Source organism: Enhydra lutris, unplaced genomic scaffold (assembly GCF_002288905.1).
Source record: "Enhydra lutris kenyoni isolate GAN:26980312 unplaced genomic scaffold, ASM228890v2 scaffoldscaffold9, whole genome shotgun sequence".
NCBI classification, from domain to species: Eukaryota; Metazoa; Chordata; class Mammalia; order Carnivora; family Mustelidae; genus Enhydra; species Enhydra lutris.
Window position 1 is genome coordinate 23,923,506 of NW_019154093.1, and position 11,704 is coordinate 23,935,209.

General features: G+C 50.8%; 1 protein-coding gene across 1 annotated transcript; it reads right to left on the reverse strand.

Moving 5' to 3' along the window:
• Positions 1 to 1,302: 1,302 nt before the first annotated feature.
• Positions 1,303 to 9,831, reverse strand: LOC111143389 (prolyl-tRNA synthetase 2, mitochondrial). Its single transcript, XM_022497093.1, has 2 exons — positions 8,999 to 9,831; positions 1,303 to 6,105 (listed from the first exon to the last, which is right to left on the reverse strand). The coding sequence occupies exon 2, from the start codon at positions 6,075 to 6,077 to the stop codon at positions 4,650 to 4,652; it is 1,428 nt and encodes a 475-aa protein (XP_022352801.1). The 5' UTR covers positions 6,078 to 6,105; positions 8,999 to 9,831; the 3' UTR covers positions 1,303 to 4,649.
• Positions 9,832 to 11,704: the final 1,873 nt, after the last annotated feature.

Genomic DNA, 11,704 nt, shown 5'->3' on the forward strand with positions numbered 1-11,704 from the left:
CTGCCAGCACGTAGCACAGCACCTGCTCAGCACATAGCAGGTACACACAAGTAATTACTGAAGGCCCAAAGGAAGGGGTGTGAGTTCTAAGTGGATTAAGGGTGGAAGCCACCACACATGATAGATAACGGGCCATGAACTTGGGAGAGGGACCAGGAAAGGGTGGTGAGTATGGGCTGGAAGGACCCCCAAGCAAAGGCAAGGAGTACATTCCAGGGGCCAGTGTAGCGGCCTGGCTCACTAACACCGGCCATCTACTGAGCACTGAGGGCCTGCCAGCATTCTAGGGTGCTTTATGTGGACTGGCTTACCCTGCCTGGGAGCAGGAAAGTAGTTTACAGTAGTACCGTTTTACTGACAAGGAAAGTGGTACAGAGGGTAAGTAACTTGCCCAAAGTTAGTTAGCTAGTGAAAAGTAGAGCCAGGATTTGAATTCATGACTCCCCTCAGCCCTTCAGGAGATCTCTGTAACAAGACTGGGTCTCTGTCTTTGAAGAGTTGGGGTGAGACCCAGTGGCCCTTGCCTGTTCACTCCAGTGCTGTGGTACAGTCTTGACATTCAGGGTGCTGCAGTGTCCTCCGACTGTCAGCCTGGGCAGAGTCTAGTCTGCCAGAGCCCGCAGGTGACTCCCCATAGCACTCGACACCTTGCTGGAGGGCTCCCGTCAGCCCACGAGCTTTCTGGCTGAGGCTGGGTGACAAGTTCTTCCCTTGCAAATGGCGTGTCCTCAGTCACCATTAACCAGTAAGTGCTCCGTCCTCACTCTACTGGCCTACAGTTTTATTTTGCCAAGACCAACTAGGCTTTAACCCTGGAAGCTCATTAGCAGCCTCAGGGGTTGACTTAATAATGGATAGCATCCCTGCACCAGAGTGGTACCTGAACAGGGACCCTAAAGATACCACCCCGTTCTGCTGGTCCACGCGCACCCCCCGACTACATACAAAGGGCTAATTGGCCTAGTATCGGAGCTGCCACTTACCCTGCTGTGAGCCTGACACCATTGTCCCTGTTTTACTGAGGAAGCATCTCACACAAGGTCATGTAGCTATCAAGTGGCCTAGACAGTCTGACTCCAGCGTCTAAGGTGGGTCATTACGATGTAAGTCATTAAGTGCATCTTGATTTTTTTCAAGTATATCTTGAGTTTGCAATAACAACATAAAAAAATTTCCCATTTTCCACAGTATAAAACTTTTCCTAACTCTAAAACAAAACCTTACATGCCCTTGGATGCATAGTAATCCATTCTAAAAAGCATTCTGGCATCTTGGTGTAGAATGATGGTGGGAACTCTGTGAAGTTCCCTGGCACTCAAGTAGTTAAATGACAATTTCAACAGATTTCTGCAAAATGCCTTTATTGATAGCCCAGCAGGTGTTTCTTCCATTAAAACACAGAATATTAGTGGAGCCCTTGATTTATATTCTAGGCTTGATTTACACAGTGGTTTTGTTATGCACCAGCTTTTGTCCCCAAGTATTAATTCCGCTAAATATTTCCTGGCCAGTTGCTTCTAGATCTCCCCAAGGAATGAGCAATGATAATACATCCTATGCCTGTTATTTTGCCAGCATCCCCATTTCATCAGTTTATGGCAAGAGGTAACATTGGCAAATTCCACCAAATAGGAGAGAGCAAGTAAGGTACACTGTCTGAATATGTCTCTCCTCTAAGGAGATGGAGCCATTCCATAGGCGTCACTTAGTTCTTGCCAGTGGCCCTCCCCAGGAACGTTATAAAGCATCACATCAAGAAAACTAGATGCAGGTCTTGAGATATGTTACCAGCAGATCCCGAGCTCCCCGTGGTGGCCTTTCCTAAGTCGTCCAGTTTGTGAAGGATGTGTTTCCTGAGTGCACCGGGTTAAGCATTTCGCTTAAGTGAATGCAGGCAACCCCCCGGGAAGTGCACTGCCATGAACGCATCTTACAGATGAAGCTGAGACACATAAAGGGCAAGTAATTTGTCTAAGGTCACATCCCTGGCAAGTGGCGGTGGATCTAGGATTATGTCTCTTCCAGGTTCTGATCTTCCCACCATAGCGTACTGCCCCTGGCTGCTTAGAAGACACGCTGGCTTAGTCATCAGGACACGTGGATTTCCGCTCAGCTTCCCTTGGGCCAGTCACTGTACTCCCTGTATTTTTCTCCCTTGGAAAATAAAGGACGGTACCTATTTCACATGTCCAAGGCTTCTGCAGTCCAGAGGCCGATCAGGCCAGACGTCTCTTCCAACAAGATCAACCAGAGGTAGCCTGATTTAGGGACACAGCTCTTGGCCTGCAATCAGGTGTTCTGCCAGTCAGATGGTGTGTGGCAGGTTAATTCCCACTCCAGGCCTGCTTCCCATCTGTGAAATGAGGGGCGGACAGGCGGGGCTCCCAAGTCCTCCTGTTCTAAACTTCCATGATTCTGTATCGTCCTCAAATTATTCTGTAACTTGCACATTTATGAAGACTTCAAAGTTAATTGGTTCTCTATTCCTGAAATCTGATTTTTAAAAGTGCTTACATTAGGCTAGCCTTCCAACTTCCATAAATCAGCTGATGGAGCACAAATTCACAATTAAAAAAAGGGGGAGTGGGAGGTAGAGGCTTCCTGTTATGGAATGAACAGGACACAGGGATAAAAGGTACAGCACAGGGAATATAGTCAATGGTAGTATAATAGTGTAGGGTGACAGATGGGAGCTACACTGTGAGCATCACTTAAAGTACAGCTACTGAATCACTATGTTACATACCTAAATGAATGTAACTCCGTGTATCAACCAAACATCAGTAAGAATTAATTAAATATTTAAAAATATTAAAACGCCAATTTGCACAAATTCTAAGTGCTCGTCTATTTGAGGCTAATTTGATTAGATAGACATAAATAATTCAGTTTTATTTACTGAAAGCACTCTTGTCTCGGTGGAGGCCATGCAGTTGTAATGGGAATGGCATTGGTGTTGGTCAGTCTTTGGATGTTGGCTCTGATACTTTGGAGCTGTACAGCCTCGAGTAAGGTGCTGAATGGAGCTTCAGGTGCCTCTTCCGTAAAAACAGCACCCACCTTGCACAGTTTAGAATATGAAAATGATACACGACAGTGCCTCACAGCACAGTGGTATGTGGCAGGCCCGGAACAAATATATGAGCAGACCGTTAAAAGCAGAGAGTTCCCATCAGTCCGATAATGTACAGAGCAAATGACTCAAAACACTCAGCTACAAAGCCACTCAGGGAGGGCCCCGGCTTAGAAGGACGCTGGGAACCGTGCATCAACTCTGCACGCATGCACTTCAGAATCATCTATGGAGCTTTAAAATGCACAACGCCCACACCACACCCAGACCCTAACCCGAACTGGGTAGGACCGAAGTGCAGCCGAGGGGAAGGCCCCTGATTTATAATCCAGCCTTTCTAGGTTTGCTCTCGTAATGCACATCTCCTGGCCCAAATGCTGGGCCCAGAGCACCACTGGTAGACCTGGGGGCTATCAGCACTTGGCATGTACATTAACAAAGAAACCTGATGGTGTGTGCTTGAGCGTGGATTACTCGAGTAGTAACAGCAGTAGCAGTAAACTGCTGGGAAGCTGTTTGGCAGGTGGGACAACTGGCTAAGACAACAAGTGCAGTATGCTGGGATGGCTCAAGCCTGATCCTAGTTTTCCAGAGAATTCAGGCAGAGACCTTGATATGTGCCCCCTGGTGTGGCTTGAGGAGCAAGCTCTGCTCCCAGGACAAGCTCACTGTGACACCTGAAGCCTGCTATCCCTCACATCTGGGGGAAGAAATGGTTTCAAACATATTCCCAGCCACCAAAGGTAGGCTTCTTTTTGGTTTTGAGTGGAGTGTAGAAAGAGTAGAAGAAAGGACAGATGAGTCCCAGGTAGGAAGCCACTGCACAGTTAAAATGGCAGGCGTTACCACCATTCATAGACAGGCAAGGCTCACCCCAGTGGTCTGACTTCATTCAATCAACAGAACCTGATCTCTGCGCTATGCCACCTCAATAGGGCCAGGTCTCTGGAGGTGGTTTTTTGGGCCAGTAGCTAATTCTATCAACTCTCCATGTAGCTTAGACTATGGAAGATCAGAGGAACCAGATCTGCCTGTCGTGAACCTCTTACGAACCCGCTGGTGACAGCTGTAAGGACTTTACAGATCTAGTTCCATTTCCTCATATTAGAGATGGGGAATCTGAGGCCCCAGCAGGGGAAGAGACATGTCCCAGTGGAGGAGGGCTGGTGGGCCTGCTCTTCAAATGCATCAGGAGGCCAGGGGTCAGACTGCCGGAGCTGGGAGGGCCTTGGCCCCTGGCCACCCTCACCCTCCGCATGGGAAACTTGGCCAAGAGAAAGGAAGTGACTCACTGAAGGGCCGAGAGGAGCAGCTCTTTCTTACCCCTCTGCCTCCTCACCGGAACAGAAGACAAATGGAAACTGGCAGCACGGCCAGCCCAGAGAGTGGAATCACAGACCTGAAATACAGTCTAAAAGGACTGGATAAGTCAGCTTCCCTAGCACGCTCCCTCCTTCCATGAGCTGCCTTGTTTCTGGAGAGACCCACCCTGGAAGGGAGTATAGGAAAAGGCAGCCCGAGAGTGAAGAGAGTGAACACGGAGGCTGCAGGATGGGGTGGGGGTGGCTCGGGGCTTTCAGACAACCTGCACTTGGCTCAGAAATTCCGTGACGCCCTCTCTGGTGAGGAAGACCACCTCACCAGTGTTCTGGCTCCAAACTTCAAAATGTGCCGGGTCCTCCAGGGCCCTCTTGCCTGCGATGATCACAAAGGGGTAGCCAAACTTGTTGGCATCTTTCAGTCTGTTTCCAATGGTCCGATGGGTCCTGTCGTCGAGCAGGACCTCCCCGCGGAGCTGCGGCAGTGTCTCCGTGATGAGGTCGTACAGGTGGCCCGAGAGCTCGGTGGCCGCCTCCTCCTTACTGCCCTTCTTTGGGGGAATGAGGCAAACCTGGTAAGGCGCCAGGAGCCCCGGCCAGCGAACGCAGTCCTCCGTGGACAGCACTTCGAGGGCGGCGGCCAGGATCCGCGTCATGCCCAGGCCGTAGCAGCCCATCTCGGCCAGGCATGGCTTGCCCTGAGCGTCGGTGAACTGGGCGTTGAAAATGGAGGAGTACCTGGTGCCCAAGTGAAACGTGTGCCCCACCTCGATGCCTCTGGCCTCAGTGAGCGGGCCCCGGCAGGCCGGGCAGTCAGCCTGCGACATGCGCAGCGTCTCCATGTTGGCCGAGAAGCCACAGCCAGGACAGACAGCAAACCGGTCCTCCCCGATGTCGGCCGGCAGCTGGAACTCGTGAGACGTGGTGCCCCCAATGCTGCCCACGTCCGCCTGCACCCGGACGCACTGCAGCCCCAGCCTGCGGAACAGGCTGCCGTAGGCCTTGCCCACTAGGCCGTAGGTATGCCGGGCGGCCTCTGGGGAGGCGTCGAAGCTGTACATGTCCTTCATGTAAAACTCCCGGCCGCGGAGAAGACCGAAGCGGGGCCTGGGCTCGTCCCGAAACTTCCTTGTCACCTGGTACAGCAGGAACGGGAGCTGCTTGTAGGACACTGTCTTCTGGGAGGCGACCAGGGCTGTGACGGCTTCCTCATGTGTGGGTCCTAAGCAGTACTCCTTGCCGTGTCTGTCTCTGAGTCTTAGCAGCTCCTTGCCCATGAGGTCCCAGCGGCTGGTGGCTCGCCAGAGCTCCGCTGGGCTGAGGCTGGGCATGTTGACCTTCTGCCCCCCGATGGCCTGCATCTCCTGGTCTACCAGCCGCTCGAGCTTCTCCAGGGCGCGCACGGTATACGGCAGGAGGTGGTAACTGCCAGGGCCTGCCGGGTGGATCAGGCCCACCTGCAGCATCAGCCGCTGGCTCTTACACGTCAGGTCGCCAGACCTGCCCTCGAGAGACAACACCTGGTCTTCCCGAAGGTTCTGGGGCTGGAACATGCGAGACAGCACCAAGCGCTTCCCTGTCTCGGGGTCACGGTGGTAAAACCTGTGAGGACCACACCCAGAGAGCTGGTGGCTGCAGGTGGCCAGGACAGGCAGTGCTCTGCATCTTGACAGCAGCCCTTTCATGACACCTGGCCCAGAGAAACACTTGTGCCTGGAGAGAAATGAGCCATGCAGAGATAAGCGTTAACTGTGTCCTGACACCCAGACGAGACGTAGCCCGCTGAGTCTGCTCTCCAACACACTTCTGAGACAGCCACCGACTTTGCAGATGCAAACCCTTTCATTTCTAATTTTCTAGCAGATTCAGGTCCTACTTCTTGTTAAAAAAAAAATCAGTATTCTCCCATTTATAAAAATATAACAGCATACTGTGGCGGGACACCACAGCATGGGATCACAAGGGCTCTGGAATCAGGCAGCCTGGGTTCCTGGCGTGCCTCTTCCTGACTGCACCCTGTGTAGCTCAGGACGTGTGACCTAAGCCCTCTGTGCTCAGTTTCCTCATCTGCTGAATGGTAATACAACAGGACCCACCTTGCAGGTTTATTGTGGGGACTTAGAAGAGTTATACAAAGTTAACAGAACAGTATCTGGCACATTCTATGAGTACAATCCAGACTATTGTTACTACAGAAAACTGGGGGAAAAAACAGCAACAAATAAAAAAGAAAGGGAAATCGACTCCAGTCCCTCAGCCTGGTCATAACTGCTGCTGACAAGTCCTTGTCTCTTCTGCCCACACCCCAGCTGGCTTCCTCCTTAAGTGTCTTGTGCCTCTTCCCTCCTCCTAGCACTCCTCGTCAGGCCTCACACTCATGACTTGGAGTCAACATCTGCACTCCCTACGTCTCTCTCAAGCTTCAGACCTACCTAGCCAACCGTCCCCGAGAGAATACACTGCACAGATACTCGAAATGCTGCACCGGGAAGGAGCTCAGCATCTTCCCCCCAAACCCACTCACCCCAGTATAGCCTATCACTCTCCATGGCACCAAAAGCCACCCTTTGCCCAAACCAGAAGCCTGGGTCCATCCACTCTGCCCCCTCATGGCCCCCACACAGCAGCCCTCTTGGCCCCGTCATTCCTGCCTTTTCACTTGCTGTTCAATCTGTCCCTCCTCCCCACCTCCACAGCCTCCATCCGGGCCACTGCCATCTTCCCCCGTGAGCCACTGCAACAGCCTCCCCCCTGGCTTCCATCCCCGCCTTCCTCCAATTCATTCTCCATGCTGTAGCCACAAGGGACGCATCCCTCATGGACGGTAACAGTGCTTTTCCCGAAGTCCAGTACAATGACTTCCTGCTGCCCTCAGAATCAGGTGTCAGCTTCTGACCCTTCCAGCGCACATGTGAGCTTACTGCTGGCCTTATCAATAGCCCTTTCCCTGTTCCAGCTGTGCCATGCTCACTCTTAAACACTCTGTGCCCCTTGCATACCAACACCGCTTATCCTCCCAGCCTCAGAATCCCCATCCTGTCCTCTAGGATGCCTTCCTTGCCCCACACCCCTGCCCAGAAGGCCAGCTTCTCCCACAGCATCCCCTACTGATCACCCATCGCTCTCAGACTGACTGCTCAGATAGCGGCCAAGGACCCTATCTAGAGTGCTTGCCACTCAGCACGGAGCAGGGCTTTACTAGACACTGTCTGCTGAATGAGCACATGTGTTTCTCTAGGATTTCACAAAACACTCACATTCCTGATGGCAATACAGCATTTCATTAAGCATATCAGAAATGATTCTCCTACTACAGAGAGTTGTCGTTTTCTCTGTTACATACAATCTACAATGAACAGAAGGCTTTTGTTTGTGGTACATTTGGGAGATTCTCAGGAATGGAATTACTGGTCAATACATATGAACTCTTTTAAGGTTCCTGATTTATACTGCCAAGTTCAGTGAGAGCCTCTATCTTTCAGTATCTCCCATTACAAAGAGCTACCCTGCCATATGCAGACAACGGGTTATCCTCTCAGCTCCGCAGCCTGAAACCCTTGCGCGGCCCCCTCCAGCTCCCAAGGGCCTCGAGTCTTCCAGCTGGTCCCCTGCCACCTCAGGCAGCCTCATCCATTTCCCCCATGCATGGTACAAATATTACCATCTCCTACATGGCCTGTGACCTGAGACAGGTTGGGATGCACTATCACAGAGCCCTAATGTGACTAACTGAAAAAGTGTGGGCCCCGGAGGTACGTACACTTGGTTCACATCTGACCTCCTCACTTACATCAGGTCCCACCTCAGGCCAGTGGCTCACACCAGAAACTCCTTCCCCCTTGAATCCTCCTAAAGCAGACAGGTCTGTCTCTGTCTGACCTTCCCCTCAAGTTCACCCCCTCCTTTCTGGCTTACTGCCTCTTCTGGGTTAGCTCCTCAAAAATGCTTGGTCGAATGCAGTAGCCCAGTGGTTGTGAAACTTAAGTGGGCATCAGAATCACCTGGATGTCTTATTAAAACACTGATTGTGGAGCCTCAGGCCCAGAGTTTCTGATTCAGTAGGCCTGGGGAGTGGGCAGGGAAACTGTAGTTCTAACAAGTTTCCAGGTGATGCTGATACTGTTGGTCCAGGGACCACACTGGGAAAAGCATTATAAACTCCACGTGAGCAGTAACTGTGTTTGTATTATTCCAAGTTGCATCTGTATCATTACACACGGTGCCTGCCCACAGGGGGTACTCAATAAATGTCCATCAGTGACTGGACTGAATGACTCTTGAACCCTGTCTGTCCTGTCTCCAGATTACAGCTAAAAAGACAGTTGATCCAATCACTCCCCTGCTTATAACCCATCAATGGCTCCCCATCCTAGTTTTCTCGAGATGGTACTTCCATAGAAAGCCTCTTCATATTTTGATCCTAACACACCTCTTCCAGCTTTTTATCCCACCACTTCCCTAACATGTCCCAAACTGCTCATCATTCCTGGAAGAGGCCGGCTTTACCCCAGCAACAGCAACATTCAAGCTCCGTATTGCAAGAAGCATCTCCAACCCCTCCAAAAAGAGAGAATCACTTCCTTCTCTGGGCCCCCATTGCACACACCTCTTCCTTGTTTACTGTTCTGGAATAATTTTCAAAAGTATCTCTGAGAAACTTCTGTGTGCCAGGCACTGGGAGCGAGCAATGCTTCATGTCCTATTCCTCCATTAAACGAGGAGTTCGTGCTGTTTTCTACATTTTCAGATCAGGGCCTAGCACAGTGCCTAATATTTGCTGATCAAATGTATCAGTGAACGAAAAGCAAAGCGAAGGGGTGCAATGCAACAATTATCTGGATAGTTTAAATAAGAGCCATAAGCCCTCTGCCCTCACCCCCAATGTGTCCTCATCCTCAGATCCCAAGGCTTACGTAGGCGGGAGAATAAGTACTATGATTTCAAATTTTTCAAGGTTATCTACGGACAATACCTCAAAAGCGGTATAGGAATTAACTTGTCCTGCACCTCACACTCTGGCAAAGAGCCTCTGAGTCATTCAGTCATTCAACAAAAAAAGCTACAAAACAAAAAAGGTCCTTGGGGCACAGGCCTCTTTTAAGGTTAACTCACAATGGCCCTGCAACCCAATCAGGAAAGCTGTGCGTAAAGCACTTCCAACAGTGCCCGGTATATAGTGAGCGCTACAGTGTTTGCTATCACGCCCAACTCACAGACGAGGTAAGCGACTGCAGGTGAGCACAGGGGCACACGTGGAAGGCTAGGTCCTTGCCTCCAAGTTCCACCGTTTCCGTCTGGGACCGTGTTGCATCAAAGCAATGGGGCTCCAGACCTGGTTCTACGAACCGGCTCGGCCTTCACTGGCTACGTGACCCTGGTCAAGTGACTTCAGTCTCCAGGCCTGTTTCCCCACACATAAAATGGGAAGGTTGGCCGGGCCACCAGGCGGTCCCAGAGGGTCTCTCCAGGGCTAGCACTTCCGGAATCACCGTGACACTCACAAGACCCGAGGTCCACAGGGGAGAAAGGTCTGCGCTCATGTTACAACAGACGAAACACACTATCCCAGAGTTCAGGTGTCTGCGACCCCGCCCCAAACCAAGGAGGGACGCACGTGCTGCCACCCATGCTCACCAACCGAAGTGCCAGTAAAATCCGTCCGCGCGCCCGCCACGCCGGCCCAACGCGCCTGCGCTAAAGGGAATTGACCGCCCCCCCCAAGCCCCACCTCCTGCCTTTCTTGCCAATCACAAAGCCGTTCTCACGGAGACTAGCCCCACCCGATTCCGGACGCCTGTGAGAGGTTTTCCGGAAGTTTAGCTAAGGAGAAAGAATTCGGCTCTCCTTCACGACCATAGATTGGCTTGGACAGCGAAGAGCAAATTACCGTTCCGGAAGTGCCCTCTAGGATTTAGGGAGGTGTAACTCTATGATAAAAGCCTGGCGTTGCCTCCCACTGCCGGGGCCCTCCCCACTCTCGGAATGGAAAGGCTGGCGGCGGTGTAACCAAGGCAACAGTAGGGCCTTTCCGTTCGGAATCTACCCTAGGATTTTACAGGTTTTCAATTTAAAGACATTAAACATTTTTTAAGCAGAAAAAAGTACCTTCATTACAAAGCCCAAGACGGTTTTCAAGACACTAAATCAAACTTTCATTCAAAAAATATTTTTTCGAGCAGCTATCATGTACCAACCACTTGGAGAAACTGGGAATAGTGAACAAAACAAACAAAATTCCCTGCATTCAAGGTAGCTTTTATTCTAGTGAAAAGAGTCAATAAATCAATATAGTGAAATTTAGGAGGGGAACAGGAACTCGGTAACCAAAATTAGTATTTTTATGCAATTAATTAAGTTTACTGTAAAAAAATAATCCATGGTAAACAAAATACCAAAGTTTTGAAAAAAGACAGGATCCATCAGTAACCATCCATAGAGAAAAAAATTAACTATGAAAAAGGAATGGGTTGGAGGTAGAGTGGTTGCAATTAAGGATAATCAGGGAAAGCCTCAACTAAAAAGTGACATTTTGGCAAAGACCTTTAGGTGAGAGAGAGCCTTGCAGCTATCTGGGGGAAGAATGTTCTAGACACAGGGAACAAGCACACATGTCCTGAAGAGGGAGCGTATATCATGTAACTTCAGTTAACTAAGAACAGCTGTAGTCTATTGAGTGCCTAAAATGTACCAGACCCAATATAAGACCCCGGCCCCAAGAAGCTCTCAGACCCGGAGATCTGCCAGGAGCAACATCATATGATCAGTGTAATAGGGCCTGTGGGAGGGTAGGGAAGGAGGATTTCACTGAGGAGGTGATCTTTAAACTGAGCCTGAAGGATGAGTTGAGTTTCCCCAGACAAGAATGGTGGTGGGAATGGAGTGGAATGGCTAGGCTGAGGGACCAGGACACTTGGGCAGGGAATCAGGAAATTAGCTGGTATGAGGGAATCACGGGGTGTCAGAGGGTTTACATCTTTAGTTCCCACTGCTCCTCACAAAGTGTTTGACAGGCCAAAGTAGTGCTTCTCAACCTGAGCTGCACTGGACCCACCCTGTGCCTCAGTCCCCTTGCCCCGAGATGCTGGATATCAGTCTGGGGCGGGCCTTAGTGTCAGTGGTCCCCCGAGATGATCTAAGATGCAATCTGGGCTAGTTCAGTGGGTCTACACGAAAGGCACTGGACGGCCTGGTGGGGCACTGGGTTGCAGGGGGCAGTGTCGACAGGTGTCATCACCCTGGTCCTAGAGTGAAAGAAAATACAGCTTGAGTAGACCCCACGACGGGCATCTGCCTCCCCCCAGCTAGGAGGCCA

What these genes read in the sequence shown, in the direction of transcription:
- LOC111143389 (XM_022497093.1), bottom strand. Translation starts at nt 6,077, where the DNA reads ATGAAAGGGCTGCTGTCAAGATGCAGAGCACTGCCTGTCCTGGCCACC.